This window comes from Bipolaris zeicola (assembly GCF_000523435.1).
Source record: "Bipolaris zeicola 26-R-13 unplaced genomic scaffold scaffold_4, whole genome shotgun sequence".
NCBI classification, from domain to species: domain Eukaryota; kingdom Fungi; phylum Ascomycota; class Dothideomycetes; order Pleosporales; family Pleosporaceae; genus Bipolaris; species Bipolaris zeicola.
Window position 1 is genome coordinate 112865 of NW_006912053.1, and position 15258 is coordinate 128122.

The following is a 15258-nucleotide window of genomic DNA, read 5'->3' on the forward strand; positions in this document are numbered from 1 at the left end:
GCTTACAAAAACGTGCTGGGAGTGACAAATCTGCAACGAAAACAACATCACTGCCTCACCTGCAGCTCCAAAATTCCTTATTTAGACATATACGTCTACTCTATCTCACTTTTCCCTCCCTCTCTCGCAAGCATATTCACCTTAGTGCAATGTCATCTAGCTCAACGTCAAGAAAGCGAATTGTTTTCACGGGCGGCTCCGGAGTATGTGCATTTACGTCACTTCGCTATGCTTTTTAGCATCCTAGATTTTCTTGGCATGTATAGGGCACTTGGGCTCCAACATATGTCTTCGAGATTTCCAAGCGTACAGATACATGAGGTTACGAATTTCTTCCTATTTAGAATTCTACTGACTATGCACACTTCCTAGGTAGCAGGCCGCCATGTCATATCTGGGCTTTTGTCTCACGGCCATGAGATTCTTAATGTCGATGTGACACCATTGAATAATCCAGATGTGTACACATTAAAGGCGGACTTGACAGACGGCGCACAGGCGTTCAATAGTCTGTCTTGTCATTTCCGCGTTAGCGAACCATTCATGGAATCAGTCCAGACACCGGATGCAGTTGTGCATTTTGCTGGCATACCACAGCCGATGAGGATTCCAGACAATGAGACATTTCGAATTAACACAATGGGCTCATACAATGTTATCGAGGCAGCCTGTAAGCTTGGAATCAAGAAGGTATATATATACTGTTTCAAAGTGATGAGAAAATCACTAATCATGTGAAAAGATCATCCTGGCTTCGAGTATCACTGCTTATGGCGTTACCTATGCAGAAGGCGACGTCGATTATGCACATTTCCCCATAACTGAGGACACACCTACACAACCCATGGATGTCTACGCCACGTCGAAACTCTGTATGGAACAAACTGCCGCGTCATTCGCTCGGCGCTTCCCAAGTGTGGACATCTATTGCCTGCGCATCTCGGCCGTCATTGAGCCCGAGAATCACGCTCAAAAGTTTAAAGCGTATCTGACAAGGCCACAGGACTTCAAAGTCCATGCGTGGAGCTACACGGATGCGAGAGACTTGGCAGGCATTGTCCACGCTTGCTTGCAGACCAGTGGACTAGGGTTTCAGGTCTTCAATGCGGTGAATGATGAGACTACGATACCAGAGTCGGAGGGAAGCATTGAAGAATGGTTAAGAAAGACATGTCCTGGAGTGCAGATTATCCAAAAGATGGGAGATCGTGATTCACCTATTTGCAACAAAAAAATGAAAGATATGCTAGGATGGAGGGAGGAGTTTGGCTGGCGGAAAGTCATGAATAAGGGATAGAGGTGGTGTATCTCAAAGACATTTTGTTGAGGTTTGACCTCGGTTGCAGTGACATGCCGCAAAGTACGCAATACGCTTTCTTTTACGCTCGCTTCGGCTTTCGGTCTTGTCTTGACACCGATGTTCTTCTTTTTTTCCATGGATCATCTGCCATGTAAGACAATATGTCAGCACTTTATATTGAGTTTACGACAATCCGTTAACTTTGTTTCCATCACAAACATTGGTATGCACTCATTCATGGATCTTATCATTCAACACAACTGCTAAGAGTCAAACCCTGTTATTAACATATCCGACCAAAATGTACTTCAAGATGGCTTCTTGTAGTTAAACGTTGCGTAAATACGGATACGGCGGATGGGATCGGAGACCCTTGTCATTGTCTGGGGATAATACGCTTTACGAAAAACTGTGGGGCAAGCATCGAACATCTATTCGCGTAGTCATACAAACTATCCATCGTACTTTCCCCGACTACCATATGACTAGCTATTCGGGGTTAACGCAAAACAACAGCCCTTAAAGACCACCTGTTCGTCATCGTCAACTCCGGCCGTTTGTTCGCGACCGTCAACTCTGTACAACACAAACCGCACGGGCTCTCGCTCCGGATAACAGTAAGTAGACCTTGCCTTCACATTCCATCAACAGGTAGGCGACATCAGTATGTCAAATTAAGGTGGTACTGTGTAAACTGAGATACTGGGCAATGTCAGACATCGAGCCATGTGCATCAACGTCTGACGGCCGTACATTCGTCCACACACCTGAAGCCAGGTTACCGGAATGTATGTGAATACGAACAATTATCCAGTTCGTCCGAATTCATGTACCGAACCTATATACAAGGCTGGGGAGATCCGCATCGCTTCATCTCGAATGGCCCTCCGACCCTCCGACCCTCCGCGCGGTGCTTGCAGCAATGCACAACCCGACACTGCTAAGCCCAACATGGTAATCAAAGAGACTCACTGCTAAAACGATACTCTTTCACCCTCCGTGAAAGGTTATTTGTGTGCTTATCACATTGCAGTGACTAGCATACGTTATACCTTCGCCTCCACTTCTAAGCGCTCGCTTTCACCACGGATATGACGACATAAGTATGGGGGCGGAACACGTGCGGGTGACTGCATAGCTGCACGTAGTATATTGGTGGAGATTAGCCCTATCCCAGGCTACATTAAGTCCGGGCGCCTTACGCTTCGTTGCGGAGGGTCGCACGGTCTTGTGTCCGTGAATTACGCCGCCTGCCAATTCTTAGTCCATGCACACCTCTCTTCTCCTTTCTTAAGTGGCCTTCAAATACCGTCTGGTAAGGGAAACTTTAGTGCTAGGATTTCCCAAGACCTCGTCTGCAAGTTTCCGTTCGACTTGACGATTTGCAGCTGCTTACGTCCACTCCGTGGTATAACCACCGTTCGGTAAGGCTTGTTCATTCTAGGCACGCCTATTCAAGGCAGTCTATCCAATACGAGTATGCTTACACTGTTGCAGTCAGTCCACATCCAACCTTCACAATGGCAACACCAGCCTCGCCAGACCCCACACGGGACAGACAAGAACCCCAGAACGAACAGAGGAAAGAAGCATATGAATCAACACATCATAAAGAGGCAGAAACAATAGGAGATGCATTTGCTCATGATCCAGAAAAAGGCATTGAGAGCCAATCATCATCAACCCATTCAAACGAGCAAACACTGCCGAATGCGATACAGGCACAAGAACAAGAACAGGACCCCAACATTGTAGACTGGGATGGGCCGGATGACCCCAACAACCCTCAAAACTGGACTGCGAAGAAGAAATGGACTATTGTTGCCACCCTCGGCCTCGTTACACTGATCACTCCAGTCGGATCCTCCTTCTTTGCCCCCGGCGTACCACAAGTGATGCGAGCATTCCACGAGACATCAAGGGTCATGGCCGCATTCGTCGTCTCAGTGTACATTCTAGGCTTCGCCATCGGACCTCTAGTCATCGCGCCCATGTCCGAAGTCTATGGCCGCATGCCTCTCTACAACATCTGCGGCGTACTCTTCGTTATCTTCACCGTTGCCTGTGCCGTCTCTGACTCAATGGGCATGCTCATCGCTTTCCGGTTTTTGGCTGGTTGTGCCGGCGCCGCGCCCGTGACCCTCGGTGGCGGTACAATCGCAGACATGTTCCCCGTCCAGGAACGTGCTGGCGCAATGACAATCTGGGCCATAGGCCCCCTTCTTGGGCCCGTCGTAGGTCCTATTGCGGGAGGCTTCCTCGTCGAAAATCTCGTCTGGCGTTGGGTATACTGGATCCTGGCCATCTTTGGTGGCGCCTTCGGTCTCCTCTTCCTCGTCCTCGGTCGCGAAACCTACGCCCCTGTCCTCCTCGCCCGCAAAACCAAATCCCTCATCAAATCAACGGGAAATACCGATCTCCGCTCCAAACTAGCACAGGATCTCCCCCCACGCGAAATCCTTATCCGTGCTATCGTCCGGCCAATCAAGATGCTCCTCTTCTCCCCTATCGTGCTACTCATGTGTCTCTATATCTCCTTCAACTACGGCATTTTGTACCTCTTCTTCACAACAATCACCTTCGTGTTTGAGGGCCAATACGAATTCTCCTCGGGCTCCGTAGGTCTCGCCTACCTAGGCATCGGTGCGGGCATGGTTATGGGACTCATGCTACTTGGCACAAGATCCGACAGCTACATCAAGTACAAGCAGGAAACAAAAGGCAAAGCGAAGCCTGAGCATCGTCTTCCACTTGTTCTGACGCTGCCCGGTGCAATTGGCTTGCCCATTGGCATTTTCATTTACGGATGGACGGCGAAGAACAAGGTGCATTGGATCGTTCCTATCATGGCTATGGCGCCAGTGGGTCTGGGAAGTTTGACTGCGCTCATGAGTATTCAGACGTATCTTGTTGATGCGTTTACGCAGCATGCTGCATCGGTTGTTGCGGCCAATACGGTGCTTAGGTCAATGTTCGGGGCATTCCTGCCGCTTGCAGGACTGCCCATGTATGATTCGTTGGGGTTGGGCTGGGGAAACTCACTCTTGGGGTTCATTGGTGTGGCGTTTATACCCGTGCCGATACTGTTTAGGTATTATGGAGAGAGGCTTAGGACAAATCCTAGGTTTCAGGTGCAGTTCTAAGATGTGGTCTGTTTTTTTTGTATGTATGAGACGGGATATATCATTAGGCTATTTTGGATGTCAAGATGATGGATTGCATATTGGGGCACATGACGAAAAAATAACTTCCTACACATTGTTAATAGATAATTTGCTAGAATTGAGATCTTGGATGGATTTCGCAATCCGCTCTATCTTCTTAGCAATCTGATGTCAACCATTTCACTTAGTTAAGTCTATTGCTGATTTCAACTCGACTATCTGACTTTTTTAGATATAGTTAGTTAGATAGTTATTAATTTTTTTTTGTTGGCATACGACAAACTACGCTTCAAGACTACTTAAAAACAAAATACACACAAAAGGGTATCTATTAATCCACCCCCGCCCCCTTTCCCTCGTCTTCTCTTCCAACTATATATATATGTTTTTTGTAACCGTAGTGATGCAAAGAAAAGCCGCTAAAACATATAAACAAAAGAAAAGAAGAAGAAAAGCAAATAGGCCGATAAGCTACATAGGAAACGTATAAACACATGCGACATAAAGAGGGTTTTTGCTACTGATTAGACACACACACACAAAAAGGGGAAGAATAAAGTAAGTAAAAAAAAAATTGGGATAAAAAAAAAGAATGCTCGCTCAGTTGTTCCCCTCACAAGATGCCCCCCATACTCCCGGCCGCCCTTTTACCCCATTGCCCCTCCAGTCACTTAATTCCCACCTAGCCACCGCCCGCAACCTTAACACTCCCCTCCCCATCCCCCGTCCCCGGCCTCCCCCTCGCATGGACCTTCAACGCATCAACCCTGGCCCCTGCCTCCCTATGAATCGTATGTCTCAAATGACGGGGCGTCATTTCGCCCTGAGCCTCGAGCCGATCGAGCTCCTCCTCATCACTACTACTCACAGAGCTACTCCTTGAAATCTGCGTGTACACAACGGCGTCACCCTCTCTCTTTTTGCGTTCGCGCTGCTCTTCCTTCATGGCGGCCATTTTCTCAGCGTCGCCCTGGCAGTCGAGGGTGCGGATGTGGAGGCCGGGGAAGTTTTGGGAGAAGAAGGATTTCAGATAGGGGAGGAGGGCGGCGTTGGGGCGGTAGGTGCCCGAGTCGTTGTCGATAACGAGTTCGTAGTAGGCGGGGTCTTTTTTGGGTGTGTCGTCGTGGGGGGGTCCGCCTTCGATGTCGTGAGGGGGGTGCGAGATGTTGTTTCCGCCTTCGTCGGGGGGACGGCGGTCCTTGTGTTTGAGGCGGCGGATGAAGAATTCGCCGGAAAAGGCAATGTAAGGGGCGACGTCGCTGTGCATGGTGTGTTTGCTAAGCATGTCAATGCCGAATTCTTTCCCGGTTTCCGTGAAGCGGAAGAGGGCGTCGAGGGTGAGGACGTAGGTGAAGATGCGGCCGCCTTGGTCGTAATGGACGAGTTCGAGGAATTTTTGCGTAAATTCTTTGCAGGGCTCGCGGATTACTTGAAATTCCGTTGCGTGATCAAAGTTGTAGACGCGGGCGTGTTGGTGGTGTAGGGCTTTGGAGAGGATATAGCCCCGAGCCCCCTTTGCTGTAAACATGCTCTTGACGAACGGCTTAAACTCAACAAAGCGGTGATACATTGCTTCAGGCACGGGGCCCCGCAACTGCATCTGGTTCGACTGGAAATTGTACTTTTGCGGTTTTTGCTTGCCGGTTCGTCGTGACACTTCGCCATCGTCATTGGGTTCTTTCTGGCCCAGCAGACGTCCGAGTAGCGGCGAGTAATGCCGTATCCAGAACTGCGGTCCTACTGTATATGTGCGTCCTCCGTTCTCGTCTTGTGTTCTGCCCAGTACCTCTACGCTGACGTTGAGTGTTCCGCTCATGTGGTGCACCTTTCCGAAGCAAACCGCGACGGCGCGCAGCGCATACGCCCTCTTGCTAATCATGCGCTTCCTGATGGTATATGTCTGGTCATGTATGCCCGGCCAGTTCTCGCTTATCGAAGGAACGACGACATGGACGTTACCGAGGCGATCGTCGTGGTCTGCGGGGTCCTCGTCGTAGATGCGGCACTTGAAGTTGAAGCCCGACGCCGGTACGTTTGCGACTATCCACTCATAGTTCCATTCTGGATCGGTGCTCTGGCGCACTGTATGGGTGCGCATCGTCAGGGGCGGGTCCTCCTTGTGTCGTGTCGGCAGGCTGGTGATGAGCTGGGCGACGACGAAGGGATCGGCCGAAAGGGTATTGATGTCGGCTAGAGGGAGGTTGTTGGCACGGTGCAGCGTAAACTTGACCGTGTATCCAGGCGGTGCGCGCGGTACCGGCGTGTCGTCGAAGCCTCCCTCGGGTCCCTTTTTCTTGCTGCCGGCCGTATCCGACTTCTGGGGCTTTGGGTACTCGACATTGGCGCCGTTTGTAGACTCGTCCTTTTCCACGGCTGGGTGTGCCTGTCCATTCTGGACGCCCGGTGGCGCCGAGTCCCTCTCTTCGGGCATGCTTGCGACACGCGACGGCGCGTCTAGGCGCAAAGTCGACGAGAGCGAGCGGGCTTGGTGGACGGTGGGCGCGTTTCGGCGCAACGGGGCTGAGGGGAGCGCAAAGGGGAGGGGCTAAAAATTAGGTGCTGATTCCGGTAGTCGCAGTGTCATTGAGTGCGGCTACGGCATGTTGTGTGTAGAAGGGGAGGGATACCGCGCAAACCCGGGTAAGGTACACAGTAAGACTGGAGAACGCGCAATCCAAGGCAGGCGCAGCGAGCGGGCGGGCGAGTGTTGATCGCCAGTGGAACGCTCCGGCCCTACCAAAAAACAAGCTCTGCTAAGCCTCGGGGCTAAACAGCCGACGGTTAGAACGGCCAAGCAGGGCAAGCCAATCCTACGTCGAGTTGGGAGGGGATCGAGGTCCCATTTGCCCGTCTAGTATGCAACGTCGTTTACTACGGTCTACTGCTGTCTAGTCCCCTCTTCTTGGCTCCACTCAACAAGGGAAAACTACCTCCATGTGACATGCGGGAGGGCAAAAGCCACACTCTCTGCCACCTGCACCCGCACCCGCACTCGAGGGACTACGCTGACGTCACATTCTGTTCTCGGATACCGGCTCATCTCTGCTTCCGCCGGACCACGCGGATATCCGGTCGTAGTATTAGAGCCAATCGATGGTACTTTGCAAAATGTAGCATTAAAATTATTTCATTCCTTTTTTCTTGTAAAATTAAGAGTGAAGAGTCATAATCCACCACGTTCCACTAATCATAGTGCATCTACTGCAATCTACCAAGAAGAAGAAATCCTCCCTAATAGCAAAAACCAACGCCGACGCCATGCTCGCTACTAAATGCTCATGTTTTGACGAGGCAGAAAAAAAAGGGGGGGTATCGTTACAATGAGCGACGCCAGCAAGAGTCACTCATTCACCAGGCCATAAGTCTCTAGAGATCGTTCTTCTCCTGTAGCGTGGATCGCTTAGGCAGCATGCATGACAATCTCCTTGCCCTTCATCGACTTCCACTCGACAAACGCAGCACCAAAAATCGAGACTGCTCCACAGGCAACCGACACGTAGAAGGTCTGGGTAAGCGTCGTGTTGTATGCTGAAAGCACGCCAGAGAGGAAATCAGGATCAATAGCGTGCTTGAGCTCAGTTGCACCGGTGCGGAGTACGATACCGGCATCGAGATCAGGCACAATGCTGGCCAGGTTCTTGATGAGCTGGTTGGTGAAGACGTTTTGGCCAACAGAGATGAAAAGAGCGCCACCAAGAGTCTGGAAAAACATCATGGTAGCCGTGCCAATGGGAACATCCTCTGCGGGAAGCGCTGTCTGAACAGCAACCAGGATCTGCTGCATACCGAAACCGACACCAGCACCGAAGATGAACTGGTAGCCAATCCATTCCGGGGAACCACTGTCGACTTCCATTGTTGCGAGCAGACCAGCGCCGATGGACATGAGGACCGACGAGAGGAGCATGAACGGCGTGTAGTAACCAATCGCAGTGACGGCGCCACCAGCAAGCATCGAGATGATGACGAGACCGAGGATGGCAGGGAGGTTCATGATTCCAGACTTTGTTGCCGAAGCTCCCTTGATGGCCTGGAACCAGATGGGCAGGTAATAGACCATGACGAAGAAGCTAGCACCCAGCATAGCACCGAACAGTGCAGATCCCCAAACGTTGCGGTTCAGGAAGACGCGAGGAGGAACCGTGGCATCTTCCTGCTTCCACCACTGGATAGCAAGGAATCCGCATGTGAGAAGGACAAAGAGGACCAGGAGCGCAATGATGCGGCCGTCCTTCCACTGATACTTGCTGCCACCCCACTGGAGAGCGAGCAACAAACAAATAATGGCAGGCAAGAAGCAAGCCGTTCCGGGAAGATCGAACTTCTGAATCTGCTCACGCCATGTAGCCTGGACCTTTCCGCCACGGCGGGTAACATGGAGAAAGGGAATGATGAAAGCCGCCGTGATGGCACCAAAGGGAAGGTTGATGTAAAAGCACATTCTCCAGTTGACGTGGTCAGTAAAGGCACCGCCCATGAGGGGTCCAGCTACACTTGCGATTCCGTACATGCCTCCAATAACGCCCATGTACGTAGGACGCTGGCGCAGCGGTACCGTCACCGAGACGATCAGAATGGCTCCAGAAAAGATACCAGCAGCACCAACACCGGCAATGGCACGTCCAATGATGAGCGCCGTCGAGTTTGGCGCAACAGCACAGATAAGCGAGCCGAACTCGAAGATGGCCAGGGCAGTCAAGTAGATCCACTTGATCGAGTAGTATGTATAGAATTTACCGTACATGAGCTGCGTCGCGCACGTGGTAAGGAGGTACGACGATCCATACCAGCCAACATCATTCAGAGCCTTGAACTGGTCCGTAATGCGAGGGATGGCTGTTGCGATGATGGTGTTGTCCTGCACGTGTGCGTGTTAGCTAATGCTGACGAGATGGATCGGCAGCCGATTTCATATGCGTAAGTAAGGTGGCGTCGATCACCGTTGTGGTACCAAAGTTGTGGAACCAAGGGAGCTAACGGGCATTGCACTAGACTTACCAGGGCCATGCAGAAGACGCTCAAACACAATGCCACGGTGATGGCGGCCAGCTTCCATTTGGTCGGGTATTCAAAGTCGTCCTCGTCGTTGTTTTCTGGTGCTGGGCTGGCTACCGAGCTCGGCCGCGAACTCTTCTCTCCAGTGCCGGTGATGGGGGCTGCGGCGTCAACAGCCGCTGTTGAAGCAGGAAGAACAGTTTCGACAGCACCCTTGTTCTCCTTGTCGGTAGTGTTCTGAACGCTAGGCGTTGCCGTCTTTTCAGAGTCCGCCATACTGGATGGACGGAGCTTGTCGTTTGTGTTGCTCATCTGAGAACAAGAAGCAGACAGAGGTTATCGTACACTTTTATTAGTTTGTTTGCGCAAGTTAATCTGACTATGCATGCAAAAAAGAGGTGGCAAACAAACAGGGCGTAGTGTACCAAGGCAAGAGCAGGACAAAGGATGGAAAGAGAGACGCGCGCCTCTAATTATACCACCGACCCGCTACGGGGCTAAAGGCAGAAAAAAGGAGTTATGAATACACTCTCCTTCAGAAGTGGGTTTCCTAAATGGCAAGGAGCTCCGGGACGCGTTCCATTGTCGTACCGCCTAGAAGTCGTGCGGACCTCGTTCGCGAAAGGCCTAGAAGGGGCCTAGTCGACGGAGTTTAGAAGCTGTCTAGAGGCCCTCAGCAAACGCCTTCGGCTACATTGCGGCGAAATTCGTCCGGCGCGCCATCATAGCCGTAGTTTTGCTGCCTGATTGCAAGCCACATGGCGCAATTGTCGTTCCGCGGCTGCATGGCTGACGCTGATGGCCTTGCAGATTGCACTCTGAATCCATCGCCAAGAAGGGGGGGGGCTATTTGCTCGGCTACCCACAAGCCAAAAGCCTATTGTGTATGAGTAAGAGAAAGCGAATCAAGAGCAAAACAGGCTCTCTCTCGTTGGCGCATCGATCGTGCGGCAATGTCTATCTCCCCATTCTCATTAAAGCGTTTCGTTAGGATCGTGGGCCCGGAGCGCGCGCACCCCGCAAGCCGTTCGACGCTTACCAGTCAAGCATGCTGAACGTTCCAAGCTTTTCTTTCCTTATTCCTTACCCTTGGGGACTACTACTACTAAGTTAGTAGTATGCTGACATCATTCTCTAACCTTCTCACAACAACAAACCCAACTGCTCAGCACCGACTAGCCCCACCCCCCTTCTTCGCACTCCTTCGCGTTGCACATGCAAAAAGGGACCATGCCCATTTGTCTGGGTGACACAACGCAGGTTCCGCCATGCCGTGCACCACCAACCCAACGGCCCTGCACGCGCAGAAAAAAAAATGGATGCCTAACATACGACAGGCAAGCCAACTTCAGGCTAGTCCACAACCGATGAATGGCAATCATCCGTGTGTGTTTTTTTACGCCCCATAATCTCACTACCTAGGGCTTTTCCTGCTGCCCGTTTGGTTGGAAACGGAAAAGAGAGAGCTGAGCTGGGCTGGGCTTGGCAAAAGAGAGGGACGTCGGAGGTCGGGGTGGAATTGCGCTCCGCCTCCGCCATCCGTTTATGCGACGAGAACGAGACGGAAGGGAATTGCGTACAGGGCCCCCCACCCCTGACTCATTTTCTCATCATTTTGTTCACCGTCCACCGATCGTTTCCATAGCCCGTCCCCGTTCACATAGCCGTCTTACATTAACCATTGACCCAAGGTTGCGGGTGCTTTAAAAAAAAGAAACAATACACAGAAAAACTAAACTGGATACCGGGCGGTGAGCAACTTAAGAAACGACCTCAGCTTTTCCCTTATCAGAAAGACATCGTTGCATTTTGTGCTACATTACACATTCGTGTACATTGCTACGTGTGCATATCATCTCATCTAGTACTCACGATTCATACTACTCTTATACGGTACCCTAAACGCACTCTGCCGTTTGCAATCACGGTGAGCCGATGGAATACGTGACATGATGCATGAAAAAAAACTTGGAACCCAGACGCATGCCAATGATACTTGGACATGCAAGCATTGATTGAATAAGAGCCACAAGTTGAATTTGGCTCTGCATCATCCACCTCGGAGTCGGATCTTAACCACGTCTGCGGGCAGCCAGGGTCCCTTGTTAACGCCAAGAGATGGAGATAAGGCTTAACCACGACATACTACTACTATCCCCCCCCCCTTGGCAACTCTATCTGCCTTATCCAAGTATACGTACGTATCAGTGCACGTTTTGCTGGACCCAGTACCACATCTTCCCTAGATATTCTTCGTCCAGCGGCTTGATATCCCTCAACGTCGGCACCTTCTTGCTTGTAGTCGTCATAGAAAACTGCGGTCGTGTCCCTGCTTCGGCGGCTTCACCACCATATGACGCCTTCCACAGGCCCAAGAGCTTCAAGGCAGAATGCTCCGATCCGCCAGACTCTTCTAGTCGCTCAACCCATTCCTTTGGCGTGACAATGTCAAAGTTTTCCCACTTCTGCAGCCACTCCAACATCTGGTGCCACGTCGGTTTTTGGTGTGGGTTCAACACATGGTAGACTGGCATTGACTCACTTCCGTCCAGCGTGTCACGCGTTTCCAAAAAGGCTCTTGCAGCAACATCCACAGGCAGCCAGTCCAAAGGCTCATCCCCCAAGTCGGGAAGGCAGTTAATCAACCTCGCCGTGCTCAGCATTATAGGCCAAGCCTCCTTTGTGTTCCACACCCCTGTAGTTGAGTCACCAGTCAGCTGACCAACACGCACAACTGCGATACGGCCCTGGAGCCTCGTTTGCTCGTGTGCTCGGAGACAAATGTGCTCCGCCACCCATTTGGAACGAGAATAGCCCAGGGAGGATGCCGAAGAGGGCCTGGAGCTAAGCGTTTCGGGCAGTTTGCCTGTGTCATCCAGAGAGCTATTCATAACTGCCGCAGTAGATGAACAGTACAAGAAGCAGGGAGGCTGCGGGCGCCCAGCTTTCAAGGCAAGGTTGAGGAGGTTTCGTACCCCAGCAATGTTGTCTTTCTCAAAGCTCCGCAGTTTGAGACGGAAGTTGACTGTCCATGCAACGTGAACAATCAAAGTTGCTTTCTTCGCGAGATGGTCGTATGTCTCATCGTCTAGTCCCAGATTCTCTTCGCCTAGCTGTGCTGGCACTACTTTGGTCTTGGTATTCGGGGCATCAGCAGGACCTAGGTCAATCAGACTGCGCTGCTGCAGCGCTTTGTTCACACGTTCTCTCGCTGCTGTCTCGTCTGCTCCTCGGACAAGACAGTATACTGCTGTGACCGTGGGTGTTTTCTGCAGTAAACTTAAAATATGCGCACCCAGCGCCCCAGTGGCCCCAGTCAGCACCACAATATCACCGCCTTGACTCTTCTCAGGCAGTCCATTGGCAGACACATCGGAGGCCGGCCTTTCAAACAAGCCATATCGCTCTACCATGTCCAGCATTAGTTTTTCTTCGTCTTCCTCTCCCATCTCTTTTTCCCCATGTCTCTTTCGCAACACATAGTCTGTCAGTCGCCGAATCGAACCGCAATCTTCTACCACGCTCATTGGTAGCTGTCCCTTGATATTCGGGATCAATCGTCTTAAACGCGTTCTTAATTGCATACACGCAATGGAATCAACACCATAAGAGAACAGGTCCATATCCTCGGTGAGCTGTCCAGATTGTCCCGTCAGGCTCTGAATCAGACTCGTCAAGTGTCGAGGAAGATCTTCATCGGTCACCTGGGGGGAAGAGTCGGAATCCTGCGCAATATATGCCTGATTGATGACATCTTGGAACCGTTCCTCAGCAGCCCTTCGAATTATAGTGCCCTTGCTACTTTTCTCGAGTGGCTTGTCTTGATAGGGGATAGGAATCAACATGTCGAACGGTATTCGGGCATGATCTTGGCTTTCGCTGTTCAATCTTGCGACTTGCTCCCTTATGGAGTTGAGCAATTCATTGTCTGTTATTTCACGGGCTTGTTTGGACCGCAAGAGCAGTGCACCTGGAAATGGTCGGCTGTTGCCAAAGATGAGGACATCATCTAGGTCAGGGGAAGTTGCGAGAGCATCCTCAAGTGGAGCCGGATCGAACTTCTTTCCTGTGATGAGAGTAAGTTGGGAATCCGCTCGTGAATGATACAACCAAGCGTCCTTGATTGTAGGATGCGGCGCAAACAAGTCGGCAGTGGCGAATGATCCGTCAGGTCGATTCTGCTTTGCCTGTATAGATATTAGCAGCTAGCTACACAACGTACGTAAAGTTGTGAGCAGTACCATGTGCGGCCACCCAGGTTTAATGACAAGCTCAGCCAGGCCGTCCTGACGCTCTTCAAACTCTACCAGTTTTGGTGGGTTGTAATTTCTCAAATACTGCCAATCTTGGTCTACAAAGGATTCACGATACGACGACAGGATAAAGCCGCATTCTGCACTTCCAAACCGTGAAATGAGATTGACTTTTTTCCTGACCAGACGATCACCAACTTCAGTTGGCAAGGCTGCGCCCCCAACGCCTACAATGTCCATTTCTTGGAGCAGCTCCAGTCCTTGCTCATCAGCTTCCATCATCTGGAGTACATAGGGAACCGATGAGAAGTATTTCACCTTGGGAAGCCCTTCTGTCTTTGCATACACCTTGGCCACATGCAGACAACTACAAATGTTGCGAGCTGTAATGGGCACATCTTTGCCTGGGAAAAGCCAAATCAAGGCATTACTGGTCCAGCATCTAAACAAATCTGCGATTCCTCCATGGTAGAGTGGCGTCGTAGTAAACGAAGCTACAGCCGGTATCTTGGGAAGATGCGGAAGCACGCCAATGGCTGCGCGATGTGATTGAGGGATGGGCTTTGGGAGGCCAGACGAGGTTCCAGAAGTGTGGTGCAGATATGCAACTGCTCCCTGATCGACGTGCAGTGGTTCAATGCTATCCTCGAATTGTTCCTGAATAACCTGCCAGATGTCTTCCGAAGCATTTATTGGTAGCAGTTTTGTTTCCAAAGCAGACAGTCCCTGCTCTTTTGCTAGTTCCTCCGACTGATCCGCTCGCTCAGCATGGGCCTCGTCGTAAAGGAGAACTGACACCTGACACGAGGTACAAAGATGCAATATTGCAGCCGGCTGACATTGAGGGGCTACGAGTAAGACGGCATGACCCAGCTTAATCAGGCCTAACCAAGTGAAGAGGAATTCAGGAGAGCTATGGCACAGTAGAGCAACAGTCTGTGGTTCTCGTGAGGGGCCAAGAGCGATTGCAAGGCGTGAAGCGAAGACACCAACACCATGCTCAACATGTGCAAATGTAAGAACCTTGTAACTCCACACTTGCTGATCTAGTTCGGGAATGGGGAAGCCAACGGCAGGGAGTAAGGGGTGGTTCTGGGACTGCTGACGGATGTATTCGCCAATATTTCGGTACGACTTCGGACTGGTGTTTAGGGCAGCCGCCTGGCCCAGGGTGCAGACAAAGTAATTGTTTTGCATTGTAAAAAGGGCCGCCAATAGGCGAAGAGGGTATTGTAGATGGTTGCAGTATCGATGCGCCTACCTGAGAGTGCATGGGAAATGTGTGTAAACTTGCACCAGTTTGAGGGTGAACAACAGACCAAGTTTGAGTCGTGACATCATCTCGGCCGGAGAGGCAGGAGCGATTCTGCAGCCGGTGCTTATGGGGAAAGCCCTTATGAGAACTTGGCATAACACGAGCCCCAGATATAGCGGGGTGCAGTGAAAGGGTACAATTCGAATCCTAGGGAACGGATTGTTGGCTACAAAAACAAACAGCCGTGCACTGTGTGAGGGACTGCAACGCCGCATGGTGGTGATGATTGTG

At 51.2% G+C, this 15258-nt stretch overlaps 5 protein-coding genes across 5 annotated transcripts; 2 read left to right on the plus strand and 3 right to left on the minus strand.

Moving 5' to 3' along the window:
- Positions 1–149: 149 nt before the first annotated feature.
- Positions 150–1297, plus strand: COCCADRAFT_32278 (uncharacterized protein; the record flags this gene model as incomplete). Its single annotated transcript, XM_007708846.1, has 3 exons — positions 150–203; positions 373–690; positions 743–1297. 3 exons carry the CDS (start codon positions 150–152, stop codon positions 1295–1297), a joined length of 927 nt encoding a protein of 308 aa, XP_007707036.1.
- A 1523-nt stretch (positions 1298–2820) lies between these two features.
- COCCADRAFT_82483 (uncharacterized protein) lies at positions 2821–4443 on the plus strand (the record flags this gene model as incomplete). Its single annotated transcript, XM_007708887.1, has 1 exon — positions 2821–4443. One exon carries the CDS (start codon positions 2821–2823, stop codon positions 4441–4443), a length of 1623 nt encoding a protein of 540 aa, XP_007707077.1.
- A 703-nt stretch (positions 4444–5146) lies between these two features.
- Positions 5147–6895, minus strand: COCCADRAFT_82603 (uncharacterized protein; the record flags this gene model as incomplete). Its single annotated transcript, XM_007708888.1, has 1 exon — positions 5147–6895. The coding sequence occupies one exon, from the start codon at positions 6893–6895 to the stop codon at positions 5147–5149; it is 1749 nt and encodes a 582-aa protein (XP_007707078.1).
- A 969-nt stretch (positions 6896–7864) lies between these two features.
- Positions 7865–9771, minus strand: COCCADRAFT_82642 (uncharacterized protein; the record flags this gene model as incomplete). The annotated part of the gene is made up of 2 exons (XM_007708889.1): positions 7865–9322; positions 9463–9771. The coding sequence occupies 2 exons, from the start codon at positions 9769–9771 to the stop codon at positions 7865–7867; spliced, it is 1767 nt and encodes a 588-aa protein (XP_007707079.1).
- Positions 9772–11663: 1892 nt separating this feature from the next.
- Positions 11664–14909, minus strand: COCCADRAFT_32283 (uncharacterized protein; the record flags this gene model as incomplete). Its single annotated transcript, XM_007708847.1, has 2 exons — positions 11664–13646; positions 13701–14909. 2 exons carry the CDS (start codon positions 14907–14909, stop codon positions 11664–11666), a joined length of 3192 nt encoding a protein of 1063 aa, XP_007707037.1.
- Positions 14910–15258: the final 349 nt, after the last annotated feature.